The following is a 22,355-nucleotide window of genomic DNA, read 5'->3' as shown; positions in this document are numbered from 1 at the left end:
ATGACTATATTCAATCAACTAAATAATATTTAATGACATTAAAATAATGAGTGATATTAAAGGATGATAAGAGGAATATAATAAAAAAATTGTTTGATTCAGATGTATATTGTGGTTGTAATAAAGTTTAAAAAATGACTATATTCAATCAACATCAATCTTAAAGGCAATCAGATCATCAAGGATAAATGATAAAATATGGCTGGCTTATTGTAATCCTGATTTGTGTTAAATCTAATCAACATCCATCTTAAGATTATCAACTAGATAGTGTCCCCACGGTAGCGTATCATAAGACTCCGGAAGGTGATATCGTTTATCGTCAGTGGGACTAAGAGCAATCTTGCTTTGTGTAATTGTATATACGTGGTGTTTATCAGAGCGTATAAGATTCTGCGAGGCTGTCTTAGTTGTAAAGGTATCCAAACACTCGACATAGTCTTCGAAGGTAATTTTAGTCTTTACAACAGATTTTTTAACCCCCTTCGCCTTCTTTGTCACACCATAATTTTTAATAAGTATTTCAATCTCATCGTCCTCATACTCCTGATCTATTAACTTTCCCCTCAGTTTCATTATATCATTATCTGTGATAGCTACTTTTGTTGTATATAATTTAGATCTGAGCCCTATGTAGTCTGTCATAATGCATCCATTATTCTCATCCTTCATCAGTCCAAGTACTTTTTTATTAACCTGGGGGATGCCATACATATTGTCTTTAGGATAGTCAGATGTATCGAAATACTTGTGGCAGTCTGTTTTCACAGCTTCATAGGGATCTTTTTCCCGTATCTCTACGATCTCACAATCGGTATCTGTATAGCAGGTCGTAAAGTTCTCACCAAACCTTCTATCTAAATACCCATAGTGAAAATCATAGATCGTGGTTTTAGCCAAATCCAATATACTCATGCCCACGTATATTGGTTTATCCAACCATATTTCCGCTCTATGCATCTCGACAGCTACCAAGTTTTCATTAAAAATAGTAGCATTCTTAAATAGGGGACTACTTATTCTAGCTTCTGCTCCGTAACGACCCTCCCATTCAGTAAGCAATTTAATGTCAACGCGCTTGCGCACATTCTCCATGGTCTTGCCGAACACAGCGTTGTTCATCAGCTTGAAGAGATTTTTCTCAAATTCATTTTTCGCTGCCTTTCGGAGATTTGTATTCAAGACAATGTATGATTTTAACCAAGGACTCTGCTTAAATTTTAGGACTCGGTGAATCTTTTTGAGCACCAATCCGTGTGCTAGCGCTTGCTTCAAAGTTCTGTAATGAATTACGTATCTTTCTTTATCATGAAGGGTAGCCATTAATTTGGTTTGCTCTCGCGGTCGTTTAGGAGGAAGCATAGTTTTAGGGTTCAATGATTGGGGGCAAAACGGAAGATCCTTATGACGATCGTGAATATGTTGGGGGTACTCCAGATCGACCTCGAGGAAGTACCCTTCAGAAGCATCGTCAGGTGTGGACAGAACATCGATGTTAGCATCAACCCACTCGAACCCTCCATACGGAAGGAATTGCGACATTGCCCAGCCATATTGATTATTAACGTCGAAATACATGAGATAGGAGTCGGGCTTTGATGGATCGTAAGATTCCATATACTTGTTATTAGCGTGGACGCGACGTTTCGAGCATACTTGACTCAAACCACCACGAATACCACGCTCCACAAACAAAAACATATCTGGATCTGTTAAAAGCTCCAGTTCCTGTTTTGTATGCTTAAGCATTGCATCCCATGTGAAGCCGGGAAGAGTAAAGTAATGAGCTGGGTCAAGATTATATGTTTTAAGACAACTGGATCGAAATTGCTCAAAGACGTCCGCAAGAAGGAGAATATCCGTTTTCATGTATAAATCGATATAATCCCCGAGATTGGAGCAGGAGAATGAAGACCAGACATCTTGGGCTCTACGATAATGCCGACGAGGACATGGTTTATCCTCAAGTTTATTGTAAAATGCTTCCTGGGGCGGTAGACATGTTTCATTGAATTTTTGGAATGAATCGATATAATCATATGGCATAATACCTTTCTTAGTTAGAAGATTGAAATTCTCCTCAGATAGTGATAAAAATTGAGAGTTGAGATTAGGATATTCTGTCAAATACGAAGAGAGCTTATCGAGAGAAGAAGCCATAAATCGAAAACTATCGATAAAACGGAATTTAATTCGAGCATGATCGATATGTTTCGTAAAAGAGATATATTTCTCCTTAGTAATAGGAAGAAGATCTACTGGACCTTTGATATGCGTAGCAATATCGTTAACAATGAAGTGCGCGTCATACCCGCTAAGGTTATGAAATATCACTGGGATAGTGTGAGCATCTTTGTAATTAATGTTACACCCTTCGTGGGCCGCCCCTCTGTAGTTATGTTCAGGAATCATGTGATCGTGGTCTCGGACTTTCTTATCACTGGGGGAGAAGCGCTGCTCGCAGATATGACAATGAGTGGCAGCATGAAAATCTCTTTCCTGCTGAGATGTCATATTTATATCATAGGGGCACATAAACACTGTAGATACATTCTCAGCAAGCTGATTAAGTTCATCTGCAAACCATTTCATGCAGTCCTTTCCTCGATAAGAGTTATAAAAAGAGAGAGTATCATCATATGAGCATTTGAAGAAATACCCAACTGCTACAGGAATATGTTCCTGATACTTCTTAGGATCTCCCGTACGTTTCAATGCACTTTCGAGATCTGCATATACGGCGAAGGGGGCTTTAATCTTATTCCTATAATTCTTAAATCTTAGCATTTTTCTACTCTCGTCTGGCAGTTTGATGGCTGTTTCATTAATTCTTACGCAATCGGTGGTGTGCGCTTCAAGCTGTTTTGATGATGAAAACGGTTGTAAGCACCTATCACAGATAACATCTGATCGACCTTTGCAGCATGTCTTATGAGCATTTAACTGTTCCTGTGATCGAAAGTAATGCAGGCAGGCATCACAGAAATATTTTGTTCCATCTTCGGTGCTAAGCTGCTTGGAAAGGAGGCGGGATAAATTTTTAATCCAAACGTAATGGTACTGAGTAGGCGGCTCGTCATAATTATCTTGAATCAGAAGAAGATTTATATGTTTATCCTTTCTGTTCTTTGTTAGCAAGATTGGGAGGGTCGTATAGTTCTTCTTCTCCTTTTTCAAATTATATGCGTTAATGGATATATTGTTTTGTTTTTCAAAGTTAGGAATTTGTTTGATGGTCATTGGAAACTGAATACCTTTTAATTTCAATACATCAGAATAGTGTGGATATTTGAAAACTCTTTGAGCATCTTTGGTAGCAGGATATAACGCCGATACAATTGCCCATGCAAAGCATGCCTCATCATCATTTTTGACATTTACGCATGCTTTTTTTCTCTTAATCTGAGGAGGAAGTTCAATGTAGGAGGAGCCAAGTTGCGGTGTAAATTTGTTTATATTCACCCCCAGGTTAACAACTGCCTTTAGAGCCCATCCGGAATCACGTTCTTGGAATTCTTCCAAGTCTCGGCTGATGGGCTCCACTACTTTTTTCTCGAACCATTCATCAAGATTCGTGTCCCGATATATGGCTGAGTTTGAAGTAGTAAAGTACTTCGTTTCATTGATCATCTTATCGCCTTGAGCAATCTCGAATTCTCCACCAAATGCTATATTCACCTTAACGGCCGCCTCTTTCTTTAGTGCGTTCTGAATTCGCCGCTTGAACAGGGCTTTGCAATCCACTAGAAAACTGCCAGGGTCCTTGTGTTTAAGGTTTGAGATGACCCCAGTCCGAATTCGTGAGTTGAACGCAGATAAAGAGTCATCCCATTGTACCCTATGCTTTGCAGTCTCCTTTGTAGGTGTCAGTCCCGCCCCCTTCTTTTGTTCGACCTTTAACTGATTTCGTAGCGTTTTCACTTGCCGCATCTGGGCTTCCAAATGCTGTTTCTCCCCCATTGTCTTAGCATATCTCATAGAGTCCCTGATATTTTTGATTGCCTTATTACATTTCATGAGGCCTTCTCGTATCTTTTCATCATTATAATTGTTTGGGATTAATCCCAAGATGGATGCGATTTTAACAATTAAATCAGCAATTAAAGACATTTTAAGCAAATTCAAAGCTAAATTAAAATGTAAAATTTTCGTAAAACTAGAGAATTAACAAAAAAACTCAAAAATAAATTTTCAGAAAAAAAAAAACTACAAATTGTGATAAAAACCACAAATTTTCAAAAAATCAAAAATTTTTTAAAATATATCACTCACCAAAGCACACTTCTGAACTATATAAAACTCACCAGAGCACACGTCTGAACGCTAGGAATATCTGAAACAGAATGAAGAAAATGCCGTAATGTAAGGTATTAAATATACTTCTAGTCGGACGGAAAACTAAATGGTATTATGTTATGCTCAGAAGGCCCCTGAAATGTGTGAATTTGTGCTTGTTCTTCCATAAGAATCAATGTAAAAATGCTGCATTTAAGACATTTATTAAACTTGGTTAATTTTTCAAGGAAGTATCAGTACTACCAACATAAAAAGAAGCAGTACGGCCAACTTAGAACAAATATTACCAGAAAGTAAAAGATACTTTGTGATGATTAGATTGGAGCAGGCACATAAAATTATAAGTCGACTCATTCATAGTTAATTCTTCATCATTCTATCACAAGAAGGATTCATGGTTAGGAATTGAAAGTGGGTTTCATATAATTCTTCTTCCTGGTCTAGTTACGAAAATATTTGAAAAATGGGCAACATAATTATGATAGATGTCAGCTACTTAGCGAAAGATGTGGAAAATGTATGAAGAGAACCGATATACATATATCGAGATATGATGAATAAACACGACATTGAAAACTGTTCAGTTAGATTTGCATAACATTTCGGCGAGAAAACTCCCGCCACTTTCATCACTAACACACTCGATAACACAATAAGTTTTCATTCTTCGAATAACCGTCAAAGCAGGCACAGCAGTTGCTCCAGTATGAAACAGCACATTCAGTTAAACTTGATTAAGACATGTAACGAGCAAGAATTTATTCGAGCCAGCTACGCAGGCGTGTGTTTACCGGCTAGTTTAATATTTCATGAAGTTGCCAGCCAGTATGGGATAAGACAGAGGTGGTAGTAGGTGCAAAGTTCTACTCAAATGGAATTGTAATTACGCCTCATTTCTGGAATGAACATACGAACTAGTATACGACCCAACAGATGCAATTACAAAACATCATCTACCTCATCAAATAGAATTTACGATGAAAAAAGGAATGTTATGTGTAAAAGCGGCGAAGACATAAAAATGTAGAATATTTATTATGATTTTCAGAAAAGCAAATCGACGACTGCCTATTTTAAAGAGGCTCCTGCAGGTCTGCTGGAAATACGAAAAAATATTTTTATTACTGTAGCAAAGATACTTAGGAAAAAATAAATAAATTTTTGAAGTAATTGTTTTTTATATACAACTCAGTTATTGACAATGACCTACTTAGCTATAAAACAAATAATTAAAGAATTAGGTTATATTGTTACAAACAATATATCACTTGTTAATAGGAAGTACGTCATTGATGCTTGTAGCAAAAAGGTTGTTGAGCGCAAAGAAAGTGTGATAGCAGAGAAAGAGAGAGAGAGAGATAGAGAGAGTTAGGTGCTGACACGTTCTGTCACGTTATTTTACGTCACGTTCTGTCACGTTCTGTCACGTTCTGTCACGTTCTGTTGAGTACTGTCACGTGATTTACGTCATTCACGTAACGCTCTGTTAGTTACTGTCACGTTCTGTTAGTTACTGTGACGTTCTGTGTCACGTGATTACTGCATGAAGTAAACTATGATTCAGCGTTATGTCTGAGGTTATACAGCGATAATTTAACGGTTAGCGCCAAGTCAGATGCAAGTCAGATGTTAGTCAGATGCAAGTCAGATGTATGCCAGATGCATGTTAGCTATATGTCAGATGCAAGTCAGCGGATATAGATAAAGGTGTTAACTAGAGAAACGGCATTCAGATACAAGAAAATTAACGGTGAACATCGTGTCAAGCAGCTTGCTAAGTTATTAGAAAAAGTATAATTCACTCAAAATAATAACGCAACGTGAACAACAACTCAAAACAGTTTTAACACCTAGTACTGAACCTCTTGGAGAACTAAACAATTATCTGAAAACTTCACATCAGACAGAGAAGCATGAAGAGACCAGCGGACACCAAAACAATCGTTTGAGAAATATGCGCCAGAAGGATGAAGAAAGCACAGATGAAGAAGAAGATGAACACCTTCAAAAATATTGGCATCATTCACCAGACCTTGATAGAGCTTATGGTCCACACTATGTTTGGAAAACTGATAAATGGCTAATGGGTGATATGGAAATCAAATTTGCTCCTAAGAATATACTGATTAACGATAGCAAGTACAAGGCTACTTGTGGGCTATATACTGTTATAATTTTATATGTATCCTCAAGACTTTACACCAAATGATAGCCTAAACTATAAAAAAAATATTAGAAGTCACAGGTGTTCATAGAGATTCCCGAGGATATTTGAGACATCAAGCATTCCCGGATAAATTTAATAAGATCATAAAACCTTTGTTTAAAAATAACTCAAACATGCGTCGAAGCCCCTGTGAAAATGTTCGGAAAACTGAGAAAAAACATCGTAAGAGTGTTGAACGCTCTGACCGACAATTTAAACAGCGCACAAGCATAGATTACGAGACATCATCGTTTAACCATTATGTCGTTGGACCTCTGGATAAAAATGTTAAAATAAATCGACTAGGGCATTTAGTTTTTAATTAAAAACTGTAATAATGTACTAGCATAAAAAAATTTAAATAAAATAATAAAATGACTCATATTGTCTCTTATTTACTAACCCAATGCATTACAAAGAGTGTCAATATATTTTTAAAAATAAAAATAAGTTGAGTCGTACATAAAATAGAAAATGCAACACGATTATTATCACACTGTTAAAAATAAATACCAGCTACGCTTGGTCGTATATAAAATATAAATGACAGCTACGCTTCATTGTATATTGTTGAAAAACAAAAGTACGGTAGAATGCGGCATAAAAAGATACTGAAATAAATCATAAAATTGTTCAGAAATATACGGACAGGTGTTGCATCATACATGCCTGAAAAACATGAAATAAAACAAATTTATAAATCAAATTAGAAAATAAGAACTAAACGGTAAAATACTATTATCCTAATGCAGATAACAAGAAATATGTGCTAAAAGAAGACGGAGTACCGCGCTAAATGTATCATAAAAAGTTACTATTCTTGAGTGCCCGGGAGTCGGCATACCACCGATTCGGGACCACATGGCTATTTTGGTGGCCCCCGTATCGGCATACCGATTCTGGCTCATGATGAGCTGGAATCCGCCTACCGCTTCTGGCTCATGATGAGCTGGAATCTGGTGCATGAAAGTGACCACGTATCGGCATACCGATTCTGAGCCACATGGCGATTTTGATGCATGAAAGTGGCCCCCCCGTATCGGCATACCGATTCCGGGCCATATGCGGATTCTAGACCATGAAAGTATTAGAAAATAAGAACTAAATAGTAAAATATGATTATCTTAATGTAAAAACCTACCTCATTTATTTATGTAACAAGGAAATATTAAAAGATGAAAAAAGTACAGTAGAAATGAGTCATAAACAGCTATTATTATTTTAGGGATAAAACGTAAAATCAGTTAAAAATATTAGCGACAGATACATCCTACGATATGATAAAAACAAGTAATAAAATTACTATAATAAATCACATTGAATATAAGAATAAAATCACCTATAGTACACACATTTTATTTTAAGAGAAGTATATATATAGATACCTAGAAGACCTGCAAACAAGTTGGGAAGAGAGAATTAAAACCAGTATTACCCATAGATGAAAGGAAACACATGTACATCCAAATTATTTAACAAAAATAGCAAACCAATAAATTCATAAAAACCATATGTAAAATAAACAGCAAAATCTCTTACCTTAATTGAATATTTTCCACTGAACACTGCAACTATACTGTAGAAACTGTCAGATGTCGACTGTGGTATATGCTCGTCTGTTTCAGTATTTATAGGCGAAATTCACACAGCATGAACGTGATCAAATGTTTGAATGTGTTTTGCAAAAACAAGACCTTATAGTTTTAAAAATATGTGATAACATTTACACAAATAACAACTGCGGTTACATGTTCTCATCCGACTACATCCGGACTTTTAGCATTGTGGCTTGTCATATCTTTGGAGGTTAATATTAACAAAAATAACGTCTGCACTCTTTTCTTATCAACCATACACACCCGGCATGTTAACAAACAACTTAAAATATTTTTGTAAATATTTCAAATTATTCGATTTTTCATAATTTTGTATAAATATTTGTATCTTTGGAACGGATAATCAGAAATCAATGTATGACCCATCAAATTAAAGGATTTTGAATGACGAATTACGTTGTGATGTCTGTTTTAACACAATGTTCTGTATAAGGCCTTTTTTTGTACCATATAAGTACATTTTGTGTCAATATAGTACATTGAGAATTTGTAGTTTTTTGTCGTTTTCAGCCATAAATAATGACCGTAACACACTTGGTCAGTGATTTTCTTAATATACATGAAAAGACCTTTCTAATGATATATTGCACGGGGCACTTGGTGCAAAATTGAGCGAATTAGGATTTGCTAGAGATCAAACTGCGATAAGAGATTTTTCTATGCTAATGGCTTTGTTTTAACGTCAATAACAATAAATAAGCATTTACAGCTCAACCAAGTTATCCCTTAGGCCGTTATGGCAATGTACCATGTATCTTCGGAACGGATAATCAGAAATCAATGTGTGACCCATCAAATTAAAGGATTTTGAATGACGAATTACGTTGCGGTGTCTGTTTTAACGCCATGTCATGTATAACGCCCTTTTGACATATTATCGTTTATTATTTGCCTGATATGTCGAATCTCATCGTATGACACCTCAAATTACAGGATTTTGAATGACAAATTACGTTAAGATGTCTGTTTTAACACCATGTTATGTATAAGGCCTCTTTGGCACTCTATCATATGCTTTATGTGATTATTTATAAATTGATTCTTATATTATGGATCAGTGTATTGTTGTATGCAAACAAGGATGGATGTGTTTTTTAATGTGTGTGCTACTGCTGCGTTGCATGGCAACAGCAGATACCTTTTCCTTTTTAAGGTTTTTTTAACCGCATAAGTGAGTGGATAAATGAAAAAAGTTTTATTTTTATCATTTCTTTATCTCTTCATTCATTTTATTATACCCCATATTTCTATTGGGCGATATCAAAATAGGATTAATAACCATGGCAGTTTCATGCATCTTTATGTATTGTCATTGTAAGCTACACCATCTATTATTTACAAGTACATTAAACGTGTAAGAAATAAGACAAGATATATTTTATATAAATTTATTATGGATATCTAAACATTACATTATAATTCATTAAGCCGTGATTAATACATTTGCTTTTTAAAAAAAGCCGTTCAGATTCTTCGTTGGAGCAGAACGCAGTGAATTCATTATTTTTCTTTATGTGATGTATAAGTTTGCATGCATATCCTCTTCTCCGATGATTAGGTAAAGTGTATACGTATTCTAATACTCTTGGTACATCATGTTGTCCAAGTGGATCAAAGTCACGTTTCGATAAGAGTACAAATGATGCTGGTACTCCGCTGACATAAAAGATGTAGCAGGTAACTTTTGTGTTTGTCATCCATTGATCAATAAGTATATCATCTACATTTAACTGCTTAATTTTTCTGACTGCGTTCGGACCTCTGAACAACTCAATTTTTTCCATCTTGCTTCATCGATTGATTGAATGATACTGATTTTTGCTTTATTCATTCAATCATGTATCTGTGAATTTTGAAGGAGTGGGGGAACGTCATAGTATTCTATCGCGTATCTGTGAATTTTCCATGAGTGGGGGAACGTCATAGTATTCTACACCGAAGGTTTATATATCATATAAACGTTGTATACATTATTATGTTCCGTTTACGGAAGGATTAGAGTTAATAATAAACATAAAAACTAGATGGCAAATGTAGTCTCCTATATATTGAATAGACGATTATTTAACTATAAAAGTAAAATACCAACCTACATAATATTACCCTCCTTGCCGTAGATAAAATACAGTATGCGAATCGCAATACCATTTTTTTTTGTTTGGTGATTTTCATGATACTACCCAACTTTCCGTAGAAAAGACTTGTACATGAGATGTTTGCTGGTTTGGCCACAGCGTATGAATGGTATATGTTCATTGTAGGAATGTATGATTGGAGGGAGATCGAGGATGTTTGTTGGTCATACTGTAAGTATGGTATACGTTGTTCTAGATGGCTTGGGCATAGTTACATGTTGCAGCCGACAGGTGGCGATTTGTATGACGAGATTATCAACTGTGATAGGATGTTTGATGGATTGGTCATACTGTAAGTATGGTATACGTTCTTCTAGATGGCTTGGGCATAGTTACATGCTGCAGCCGACAGGTGGTGATTTGTATGACGAGATTATCAACTGTGATAGGATGTTTGATGATTTGGTCATACTGTAAGAATGGTATACGTTCTTCTAGATGGCTTGGGCATAGTTACATGTTGCAGCCGACAGGTGGCATGATTAGGCGAAGAACTGTAATAGACGTGGAATCCCCATTAAGTTGACAGGTCAAAATATCTCCAATAGCAACAAATATATCACCGTTTTGGCAATGTTGCCATGTTTCTCCTTTCCTTCAACGTCTGTTGCGTTAAAATCAATAGCAACGAAGATATAGTGCTGTTTTGTCATTGCTGACATCTTTGTTTTTATGTTAACATATTCAATATCCCCTCTTTTTCCAACAAGACCTTATTCACAAAAATTGAACTAATAGACACGAAGATACGATATAGTGCCGTTTTGGCAATGTCTTTGCGTTTGTTTTTCATGTTAACATATTCCTTGAACCTTCCACTTTCCAACAAGACCTCATACACGATGATCGAGCTAGTAGAAACGAAGATACGATATAGTGCCGTTTTGGCTATGCCGCCATCTTTGTTTTTTTTTTTTTTGTGTTAACGTATTCGTCACCCCCTCCCCTTTCCGGTGATACCTCACACGTCACGATCGGACCAGTAACAACGGAGATATGCTTTAGTGCCGTTTTGGCTATGCCGCCATCTTTGTTTTTTTTTTTGTGTTAACGTATTCGTCACCCCCTCCCCTTTCCGGTGATACCTCACACGTCACGATCTGACGAGCAGTCGCGCCTCCACCACAAAAAGCGTCAAAAATGACCAGAATGGACCTTAAAATTTCTTATGGAGATTTACATGTAAAAAAGCGTCAAATTGCGCTAGAACTGTTGCTGCCCCTTTACTTCGGCCACGTTATGAGTAGTGTTGCCCAAAATCGGTCTTGGTCTTGCAGTCTTTGTCTCGTTCTTGCGTTTTCGCAAGGCCAAGACCAAGACCAAGACCGCTTAATTTTAGCAAGACCAAGACTTACCGTGCAAGACTTAAGCAAGAACAAGACTAAGCCTGCGAGCCTCTTGCGTCTTGCAGTTATAATTGAGGGTCTTTTAGGGAGTATATATGAGAATAAAATATTTTGCACATATTTTCCCAGCAGACGATTTCTTCGCTCTGAACTTAATTGTCCAGGTTTTTGGTACGAGTGTACCAATCAAACTGTGTTTTTTTCTCAAAGTTCGCATCACCCTAAGGGATATTCTAGCATTTATAAAATACTGAAATTAAAACTCAACTATAGACTATAGCCTCATATTTTCTTAACATTCTGTTTTTTGATTCATTCACTTATGTTGGATAATAAAAGACTTAGGTACTTTTTTAAATAGCCATGTTTTTCATCAATACAGGGTACTTTTAAATAAGTATGGTAACCTTACAAGGTAATTCGGCACGAAAAATAATGACAGTTTGATTTATAAACATAGGTATGTCCTATTAGAGGTAAAATTCAATAGCTACACTTTGTACTTGATGAGTTTTTCCGTGAACACAATTATTGGATATTGAGAAGTTAATGAATTTATCTCCATAAAGTATCATGACGTTGGGATTCAAAATTAAATAGGTAATGAATACAATGTTAATAAACAATTAACTAAATAAGTTTATACAAAACAGTTGCCTCTATACAAAATCACATGTGACAGAAACAGAAGTAATGTTATTGTTAAAATATCAACATCCACTTTATACATACAAAGGTACCTATACAAAATTTTGCTGACTTACAACTACTAAAGACCTATCAAAAATAACAGTATATTATTTAAAAAAATGAACAATAAATTTCGTTCTTTGAAAACAAATGCCATTATTTCGGCGTTTATGACAGCCACAAAAGTCGCCTGCTTAATCTCAAAATAGATAATGTAAGCGTAGGCTATCTGTAACAAAGAAATTTAAACTCATATTTTTTTAATCAATCGCCGAACAGATAATGCACACAAATAATATACAGTTTCAACAAAACAATATAACACATAAGTCGCCTGCTTAATCGCAAAATAGATTATGTAACATATTTGCTAAATACAAAGAAATAATTTAAACTCATTTCTTTAATCAATCACCGAATAGATAATGAACACAAAAATAATAAACAGTTATGTTTAATAATGTATTGTTTGAAAGATGTCACTAAGTATGTATTACCGACTCGGCACTCCAGATTGTAAGGAAAAATTCACTAAGTGCAATAATAAGTTTTAATTAGTTTTACCCTCAAACCGAAATTCACACTCATGCACTAAGTGAAGTACTTATACCATAAAAATTATCTCAGCAATTAGAATAGAGCCCCAGGTGATTTCTCCAGGGCTGGATAGTACCGTAGTGAGTTCAAATTGATGAAAATGTCAAAATCTCAAAAAAGTACACTTAGTGAGTTTTACCTCTAATAGGAAGGTATGTCCTCAAATGCTTCGGTCCCGAAATAGGGGTATTCAAATTTTTCTTACAAACTGATGATTTATTTATTGCTCTAAAACCTGTTAAGATATGCAAATGAACTTTGGTGAGTTTTATGAGGTAGTTATTGCGCATTTTTGACAAGCAATTAAGAATTTAATATTTACCATTGGCGAGCATACGTAACATGACTCGTTTGTTTAGAATTACCCCTTAAAGTTTGCCATACATATTTAAAAACACCCTGTATTAATGAAAAACATGGCTAGTTGTTAAAACACCTAAGTTTTTTGTTATACAACATAAACGAATGAATCAAAAACAGAATATTAAGAAAACATCAGACTATAGTTGGGTTTTAATTTCAGTATTTTATATGCTAGAATATTCCCCAAATTATGCGAACTTTGAGAAAATAACACAGTTTAATTGGTATACCCGGTATCCGGTACAAAATGACACTTTGCCTGTCCAGCAGCAATATTGTTCCAGCGATATTGTTAAAGAATAAGGCTCTATAGCCTTATATATAAGGCTAACAAGTGAGATATTGAAGAATAAGTTTCACTCTGCTTGTGAAGCAGGTGACCTGCCATCAAATCTGAATCCCAAACTGGACGACCCAACGTAGTGGATAAAAATGAGAACTGGCATTAACATATTGTGCAGATTTGTCACCGAATTAAATGCTCTTCAAATCACAGATAGTGAATAGCAAATACATTAAAAAAAGCACAGGTTTCTGATAAACTTTAGTTAGTTAGAATATGGGCACGGATCGCTTACATCGTGAGTTCAAACCCCACCCGGTGTCAGATATTTATTAATTTGGTTGGTTTTTACTATGGCTATGGTATTCAATCTTAAAATGTACCTACTCTGTTACGTTGTTCTAAGATGCAATATGCTAATGGGCAACTGCGAGACTAGCAAGACTCTTGCTGCAAGACCAAGACCAAGACCAAGACCGGGAGCGCAATACCAAGACCAAGACCAAAACCAGGTGTACTGGCGCAAGACCAAGACCAAAACTATCTAAGTCTCGTCTTGGTCTTGCATTTGGGCAACACTAGTTATGAGAGGAGATAAATATGTGTTGCTTGCTGCAAACCATAATACAGGGAAAAATACAGGGAAAACAAAGTATTGGAAGAAGACGCATCTCCTGGCTCAACAATCTGAGAAAGTGGTATAATTGCAGTTCCGTAGATTTGTTCAGAGCTGCAATCTCAAAAGTGAAAATAGCTGTGACAGTTACCAACCTCCCAGTGGCGACGCGTGACTTTTTCTAAAGTGTTACCAAAACCAGATGTAAAAAAATCTTATTTAGAAAAAAATATTTTGAACCTCCCAAATATAAGTTTTTGTTTTCAATCCTGTGGGATAAAATTAAACAAATCACTATTCCCAAATTATATGTATGTAATTATATACTGGGTTGGGATAAAGTTCGAACCAAAAATATCTTTGAAACGAAAAGTACAACATTTATGAAACTTTACATGCAAGTACAGTGACGCAAAAGGCATTTGTTGCCATATTTTTTGTTACTACTCCACTTCCAGTTTCACCGGAAATACCCTTACCTTATTTAATTTAAATGGGACACCCTATATATTTTTTTGCGGATTTTAAAAGAACTTGTTATTTTTAATTCTTACATACCAAATTTGGTAGCAAAAATTTGTTAAAAAGTGCCTGTAGATAATTTTTTGTATTAATACAACGTATGTAGGAAATAAACGAGTATGTACCATCTATACTGTAGGTATACTAAAATTGTTGTTTACTGATTGAAAATGACTTATTTGAATTTAGTACAGTGGGTAAAACTGTTACTGAACTAATTGACAGAAATAAGTGGTATTAAAAATGGTTCATTTAAATAAAAAGATCGTAGGTATTGAAATATTAACGATAATCGGTTATGGTGAATTTTTATTTTTTGGAAGTGAATTTTCCAAATCGATGGATTGGGCGTAAGGATTCATAGAGTGGCCCGCTCGTTCTCCGAACCTCAACCCGGTAGACTTTTTTCTTTGGGGTTATCTAAAATCACGTGTTTACGTTAGGCGACCAACATGCTTGTAGGATTTGAGACAAAGAATAACTGATGAATGTGAATACGTGGAGAAATCTTGCAAAAAGTGACTCACGAATTTATTTATAGGCTTGCACGTTGTCAGGAGGTGAACAGCAAACATTTTTAACGTTTGAAATTATTTTTTTATTTTTAATGTCATTGGTCTCACGTAAATAAATTAACCTATTTTTTAATTGTAAAGAGATTTATTTCATGTTTTAATAGTTTTATCTTCCAAACTTGGTATGTATGAATTAAACATAAACAAGTTCTTTTAAAATCTGCAAAAACATACAGGGTGTCCCATTTAAAGTAAATAAGTTAAGGGTATTTCCGGTAAAACCGTAAGAGGAGTAGTAACAAAAAATATGGCATCAGATGCCTTTTGCGTCACTGTACTTGCATGCAAAGTTTCATAAATATTGTTCTTTTCGTTTCAAAGATATTTGCTTGGTTCTATACTTTATCCCAGTTCTGTATATGTAACAGGTATAACAATAAATAATAAACAAACTAAATATAATATTATTCTACCACAAAATTAACATAAAAAATGAATAAGTAGGAAAAAGAACAGATTTTGAAAACTATTGTTTATATTTTAATTCTTCCATTTTCAATAATATCATTTTTTTCTTCAAAATTATATATATAAAAAAATATACAAGGAGAATGACTTTTCAAGTAGTTGATCAATTACGCAATACGTAGTAACACTCTTCCATGTTTAAATGCACGCACACTGTAATCTGTAATAGGTACTAAACTAATGTTACCAATCCTCAAAATGGTTACAATACTGATATACACAGCGTGCCCGCGCGCCGTCTCTAATAGAGCCGTTGCTCCTTCAAAATTTTCAGAAACCAGCTAGTCCCGAGCGATAGCGAGGTTTCTCCTACGTTACCACTGCCAGTATTGGTAACGGCATATAGTAACGTGCAATGGATTCACATAATCTCGCCAATATTTTCGTGCGTCTAGTCGGTCTAGTTGGCTATTTACTGAATTAGGTAATATTAACAAATATTTCTGTTGGTAAAAAATATAAATGGAATATTTTCATAGTAGTCATAAAATATTTATTGGAAGATTTTTAACTGTTACCAATGGTAACAGTGGTTACATGGACGCTTCGCCAGTGCAACCTCCTTCCTTAGAGGAGACGGTACCTAAAGAAGTGAAGAAAATTATCTTGTAGATAATCCTGTGCTATGCCTTAATCGTGCCGACACGTTTATTTACTCGGTCAGTCCATGTTCCGTTTTGACTTTTGTTGTTGATACACAATAATTGGTTTGACGCCAATTTTATGAACAGTAGACTTTTATGACGAGAATACGTTACTTTAGAAAAACCAAATCTTAAGCAGAATCAGGATTGGATATACCACGTAGTTGAATAATAAGTATTTTGCACTAATTTAAACCACCCTGATTTTAGGTCTGTGATTATTTAAAAATACTTTGGACTTAAGAATAATATAAAAAAGTTAAAAGAACAATAAAACTAAGAAGACTACAATATCTTATTAATATGCAATATCATAAATTTAATATGCATCATTAAATGCAATATCACCTAGTACATTGCGACTCATATTCCAAAGCAAAATATCTTGGCTAATAAACGTAAGAAAAATGTCTTCTTCTTCTTCTTCCTGCTTCCTTAATAGGCTGTTCCATCTTGATCTTCGGATGCCTCCTCATCAGATATACAGGTTGTCACTCCATCTCTTCCTTGCCCTTCCTATACTCCTTCGGCCGTTTGGTGATCTGTCTCGTGCTATTCTTTACCAGTCTTCCTTCCCCCATTCTGCTTATATGGCTATACCATTCCTTTTTTTTTAGTGGCCAGTCATTTATGTTCTCTATATTACAGCTTTTCCTGAAGTCTGTGCTATGTTGTCTGTCCCATAATCATTTTCCTGTAATATCTCGGACTATTTTCATTTCACACGTTTCCATCAGTCATTTTGTTCTTGTGGTGTCCGGTGTTGTCTCCGCAGTGTAAGTCATAGTTATCCTAACCACTGTCCTATAAATCTTGTCCTTTGTTTCTGTCCGTAGATGTGTGTTGCGCCAGATGGTGTGTTTAAGACATTCTTCTATTCTGTTGGCTTTATTTATTTGTTGGGCAACTTCCGCTTCTATATCTCCACAACTGTGCAACTGTATTTCCATAATTCCCAGTTAGCTGATACTTCTTTCTTGCTGGATTATTTTGCTGTTCATTTCCAGCTTGCACCTTATTGGATCTAAGAGAATTGTATAGTGATTAAAATGGTTACAGCTCAAGGGAATTATTTAGAGAAGCTGCTTCGAATAATAGAGTAACCAGCAAGATTGCCAACTTCGGTAACAGAAATATCACTTGCAGAACAAAATAATAGCTCTTGTTTATTCTGGTTAGTTTTTATTGTTATTGTAGAAGGTTACAGTTATTCTGTTATTGGATATTGTTTTGTGTTACATTGTCTTATTAGAGGTCAAATGATTGGGGTTTAGGTGTTAGAGATAGCAAAGATTGTCGAGGTTTTTGCTGTAGGTGCCTACTAAAACTCTAAGAAATGACCACATTTATTTTAAAAGAACCTCCCAACAAATCCTACTCCCACGTCCACGTTTGTGACTACTGGGTAATGCGTGACGTGAAATGAGTGTAGCTATGTAGCTAATGGTAGGAGGTGATGGCAAATTTCCGGCGTCATAAAACTGGAACAAATTGGCTGTGGTATGGTAACCCTCACAGAAGAGTCTCTGGTCATTCAAATTAAGGGTTGAGATGTAGAACTAGCACCCCTGATGTCATAAACAAAGTTATACGCTAAAATTCTTAGTAAGGATAAGATTTCGGATGGACTTTATAGAAAAAGACTTGGCAAACGAAGAAGGATTATCAATTTTGGAATAAATCGGATATTAAAGGGCTACGTATTAAACAGAAGGAGGTAATAGATGTGAAAAGAGGCGGGCATTTCTATAAATATTAAAACAAAGATAGAAAAATGACAGGTGTATCAAAACTGGGATGCTGTAAACAGGGCCGTCTTAAGCATACACGGCGCCGGGGTGCGAGACGCATCTTTGCGCCCCCTTTTGTCAGAAGATTATAATATAGGTTATAGGTACGCAAAAATTAAAAATAATTATGTTTGCTTTCTTTATTTATATTTTAAAATGCATCGATTTTAAAATCCGTCGAATCCATCAATTAAAAAAACATGGTTTGAGTATTCAAAAAAGATCAATTTTATAACATTATATTATATCAAAGTCAACTTTTATAGCTTTTAACTTGGCAAAAGTATTTATTACTTCGGTGATACTTTTTACTTGCTTTTCTACTTATTAAAGCCAGGTTTGTCCATCTGTCTTGGCCCATTGTTGAGCGCAGATAATTTTTGATTAATTTAAGTTTAGAAAAAGACCTTTCTCCTTCAGCTACTGTTACTGGAAGTGTTAAACATATCTTTCGAAACATTTGGGAAAACGGAGAGTAAATTATTAGATTATATAACTTAAAATATCGAGTGGAGTTGTGTCTATATTTATAAAAAATATTGGTAACAATTCTAACTCATGGAATAGTTCTTCATCATCTACCTATGTCAGATCTATTTTCATGCGCTAGTTTTTTTTTTGTAAATTAAATATTGTGTGTTTTTTAAGTTTCCTTCTGAGTTTCTCCAACTCAATATATTTTCCAAGAACGATAATTATGATTATGTTCCCTCAACATTTCAAATCTTTCACTTAATTCTGCAATGGCAATGTCCAATAAATAATAATAGAAGTTAACTTTAAAATTTTGTTTTGGGTCTAACAGAGGCTTGTCTGCAGCCTCGTAATTGAAATGTCTTTTTCGGGCACGTGGACGAACAGTTTCAGAAAATTTAGTTTCGTAATCGAGTTTTTTAGCAATTGGTACTGAATCAATTCATATATATGCTCAAACGCAGTGTGGGTGCGCTTGTTGGCTAAATCTTTACTAAGTTGATCAAGCATCTCAACAGCTGCCAAAATAATAATATCCCGCGTTTGCAAAGTTTTACTGACAATATTGACCTTTGCTAAAATATTTTACGATAGAGCAGATAAACTTAGTTCTTTAAGTGTGTCATCAATGAACTTGCGATGTTTCTTATGTCACTGTCGTACTTGTTGTCAAAAATTCAGTATAATGCATCGTAAATTTTCCCATATTAAAACGAAGTATATTTTTAATGAGTCAATTCTACTCTCCCATCGCGTCTTTGAAAGCGGTTTTAATTTAAAGGTAATTCCACCGTAATGTTGATACAAAAAAAAATATAAATTTCTTGAACAATTGAAAAAAATTTGTTATTTCCAATGAGCATTTAGCAGCATCATTTAGCACTAAATTAAGGCTGTGAGCCGCACAAGGAACATAAAACGCACGAGGATTCATGTCAAAAAATTTTTTTGAAGGCCAATATTTTTGCCTCTCATACTTGCCCCGTTATCATACCCTTGGCCTCGTAAATCATCAAAATCAATATTCATTAATTTCAAAAATTCTAATAAATAATTAAAATAGAAATATGCTTTATTGTCATGAAAAATTTAACAATTTTATAGACAAAGCTTACAAGAATCATAAATAAGAACAATAACAAATAACAAATACAATTTACTAAAATGATATAAATCGTCTACATAAATAAAAATAATGAAGATAAACAAAAAAAAACAGTAACAATCTATTGCAAAATTAAAAAAAAATTTGCAAATTGCATAATCTACCTTAAGAAATTTAATAAGTTAAGCTGCTGCATATGACACCCAAATATAGATTAAGATTATACTTATAAATAAGAATACTGTACTTTCTTAGTTATTGGTTAAGATCTGCTGTTGAATAATATGGTCTTTCAGATAAATAGGCTTTAGTCATTTTACGGAACTTGGGGAAAGATTTTGCAGATTTAAGTTGTAGAGGGAGATGGTTGTAAAGTTATTTTGCAGAATATAATATAGATTTCTTTACTAACTCACTGGACGGGATCAGTTAATAGATGTCAAAGGTAGAATTTCTGGTGGAATAGTCATGTCTAGGTCTTGCTGAAAAGACATGTAGATGTTTACGAATTAAGCAAACAGTTTCTAAAATATATAAAGAAGGTAGTGTTAGAATCCTGTGATCTTTGAAGTAGCTTCTGCAATGTGTTGTTCTTCTGAGGCCAAACAGATATCTTATTGCTCTTTTTTGTAATTTAAAAATAACATCAGATTGGGCAGCCGTACCAGAACCCCAAAAAGGGAGACCATATCGAAGATGTGACTCGAACAAAGAAAAATATGTTATTTTGGAAGAGGCTAAATTCATTTCCTTTGATACAGATCTTATTGCATAGCAAGCTGAGGATAGTTTCTTGCTTAACACATCAATATGAAGGGACCATTTCAGATTGCTATCTAAAAAAAATACCAAGAAACTTTACAGAATCAACGATACTGATCTGGCTGTTATGAAGAGGTAAGGGTTGAAGAGCTCCTTTATAGAACAATGCTACTGTTTTATCTACATTAAAAGAGAGTAAATTTGAATCGGACCAAGATTTTATTGTAAGTAGATCAGAAGTTATAGTAGCATGAAGAGTTGCGACATTTGAGTTGCTCCAAGTGATACTGGTATCATCAGCAAAAAGAAAAACTTTTCCATCGATTTTTAAGCTAGTGATGTCATTAATAAAGATAAGGAAAAGTAGAGGACCCAATACTGAACCTTGTGGTACCCCACATACAACATTTTTGAGACTAGAGTCTGTATCATTTGCCCTAACCAGTTGTTTCCTATTATCCAAGTAAGATTGAAACCAGTTCGAAGAAATACCTCGAATTCCGTAGAAATCTAGTTTTTTTATCAAAATGTTGTGATTCACACAATCAAAAGCTTTGGCATAATCACAAAAAACAGTGGCAGTGTGCAGATTATTGTTTAATGCTTGATAAACCTCATGTAGTACAGAAAACATGGCATCTGTGGTACATTTATTATTTAAAAAGCCGAACTGATTTTGTGATAAAATATTGTTATCAACGAGAAAGGACATAAGTCGGGCTTTTATGAGTCTCTCAATAATTTTGGAGAGTACCGGTAGTAATGCAATAGGTCTATAATTGCAGGCATTTGATTTTTCACCACCCTTATAAAGAGGAATAATGATGGCCGTCTTTAGACACTCTGGAAATTTACCTTTCTCAAAAGAATCAATAATTAGAGAGATGAGGACTCCCAACACACTGTCTGGGAGATTTGAGAAAATTTTTATGGATAGTCCATCGGTACTACAGGAAGATTTGCTTTTGATATTATTGATTGTCTGAATCAGTTCAGATTTATCAACCGGTCTTATAAAGAATGAATTCGAGACCTTTCCTGAATTAGGGAGATAGGAAATGGGATCTTGTTGTGACACAATAGTTGATGTTATATTTTTACTCACATTAACAAAGTATTCATTTAGATTTTCTGGGTCTGGAAGGGAAAATGTTTGAGCTGTGTGAGTTTTATTACGAAGATCGTTTATTATGGACCAAGTTTCTTTTGCAACACTTTTAGAGCTTCTCAGACGATTTTGATAGTACAATTTTTTAGCTGATTTTATAAGTTTTAAATAGATTGCCCTGTACTTGGTGATACATTCAGTAACAGAGACGTTGGTAGTAAATTTCTTGATGTACAGTAGTGAACGCATATTTTTGGCTGATATGCGGACACCTTTGGTAGTCCAGGGTTTGTGATGTTTTGGCTTAATTGTGATTAAAGGAAATGCTTTATTGAAGATACAGACAAGCTTATTCAAAAAGTCACTGAAATTATTATCGACGTTCATAGAAGGAAATGGCCACTCAGAGGTTAAGCATAAATTTTGGAATTTACGAAAATTCCGAGCGGAAAAAATCCTGCCTAAACGTCGAGTTTTCGAAGAGTGCTTGCTAAAGATGTGAAACTTCATATAAACCGCTTCATGATCAGATAGTCCCGCATTAACAGTTGTAGAGCAGACATCACGGGGTGAGAAATCTGAGACAATATAATCAATTATGGTAGATGAAGTTTTTATAATCCTTGTAGGAGAATCAATGTGCATTGTTAGACCATACGATTCAAATTTGTTGACCAGGGATATTTGTGTAGCACAAGCAGCAACATAATTAATGTTAAAGTCCCCGCATAAAATTTTTCTGCTTTTATGGGGCAGGTC

The 22,355-nt window shown here is 34.8% G+C and overlaps 1 protein-coding gene across 1 annotated transcript; it reads right to left on the bottom strand.

Annotated features, from left to right (window-relative positions):
* Positions 1 to 234: 234 nt before the first annotated feature.
* Positions 235 to 8,580, bottom strand: LOC126886237 (uncharacterized). Its single transcript, XM_050653102.1, has 2 exons — positions 8,042 to 8,580; positions 235 to 4,333 (listed from the first exon to the last, which is right to left on the bottom strand). Exon 2 carries the CDS (start codon positions 4,108 to 4,110, stop codon positions 235 to 237), a length of 3,876 nt encoding a protein of 1,291 aa, XP_050509059.1. The 5' UTR covers positions 4,111 to 4,333; positions 8,042 to 8,580.
* Positions 8,581 to 22,355: the final 13,775 nt, after the last annotated feature.

Source organism: Diabrotica virgifera, chromosome 6, assembly GCF_917563875.1.
Source record: "Diabrotica virgifera virgifera chromosome 6, PGI_DIABVI_V3a".
Classification (NCBI taxonomy): domain Eukaryota; kingdom Metazoa; phylum Arthropoda; class Insecta; order Coleoptera; family Chrysomelidae; genus Diabrotica; species Diabrotica virgifera.
This window is presented reverse-complemented; position numbering and strand designations above follow the sequence as displayed.

Bases quoted from the DNA above. Each gene is read 5' to 3' on its own strand.
- LOC126886237 (XM_050653102.1), bottom strand. From the start codon at position 4,110: ATGTCTTTAATTGCTGATTTAATTGTTAAAATCGCATCCATCTTGGGA.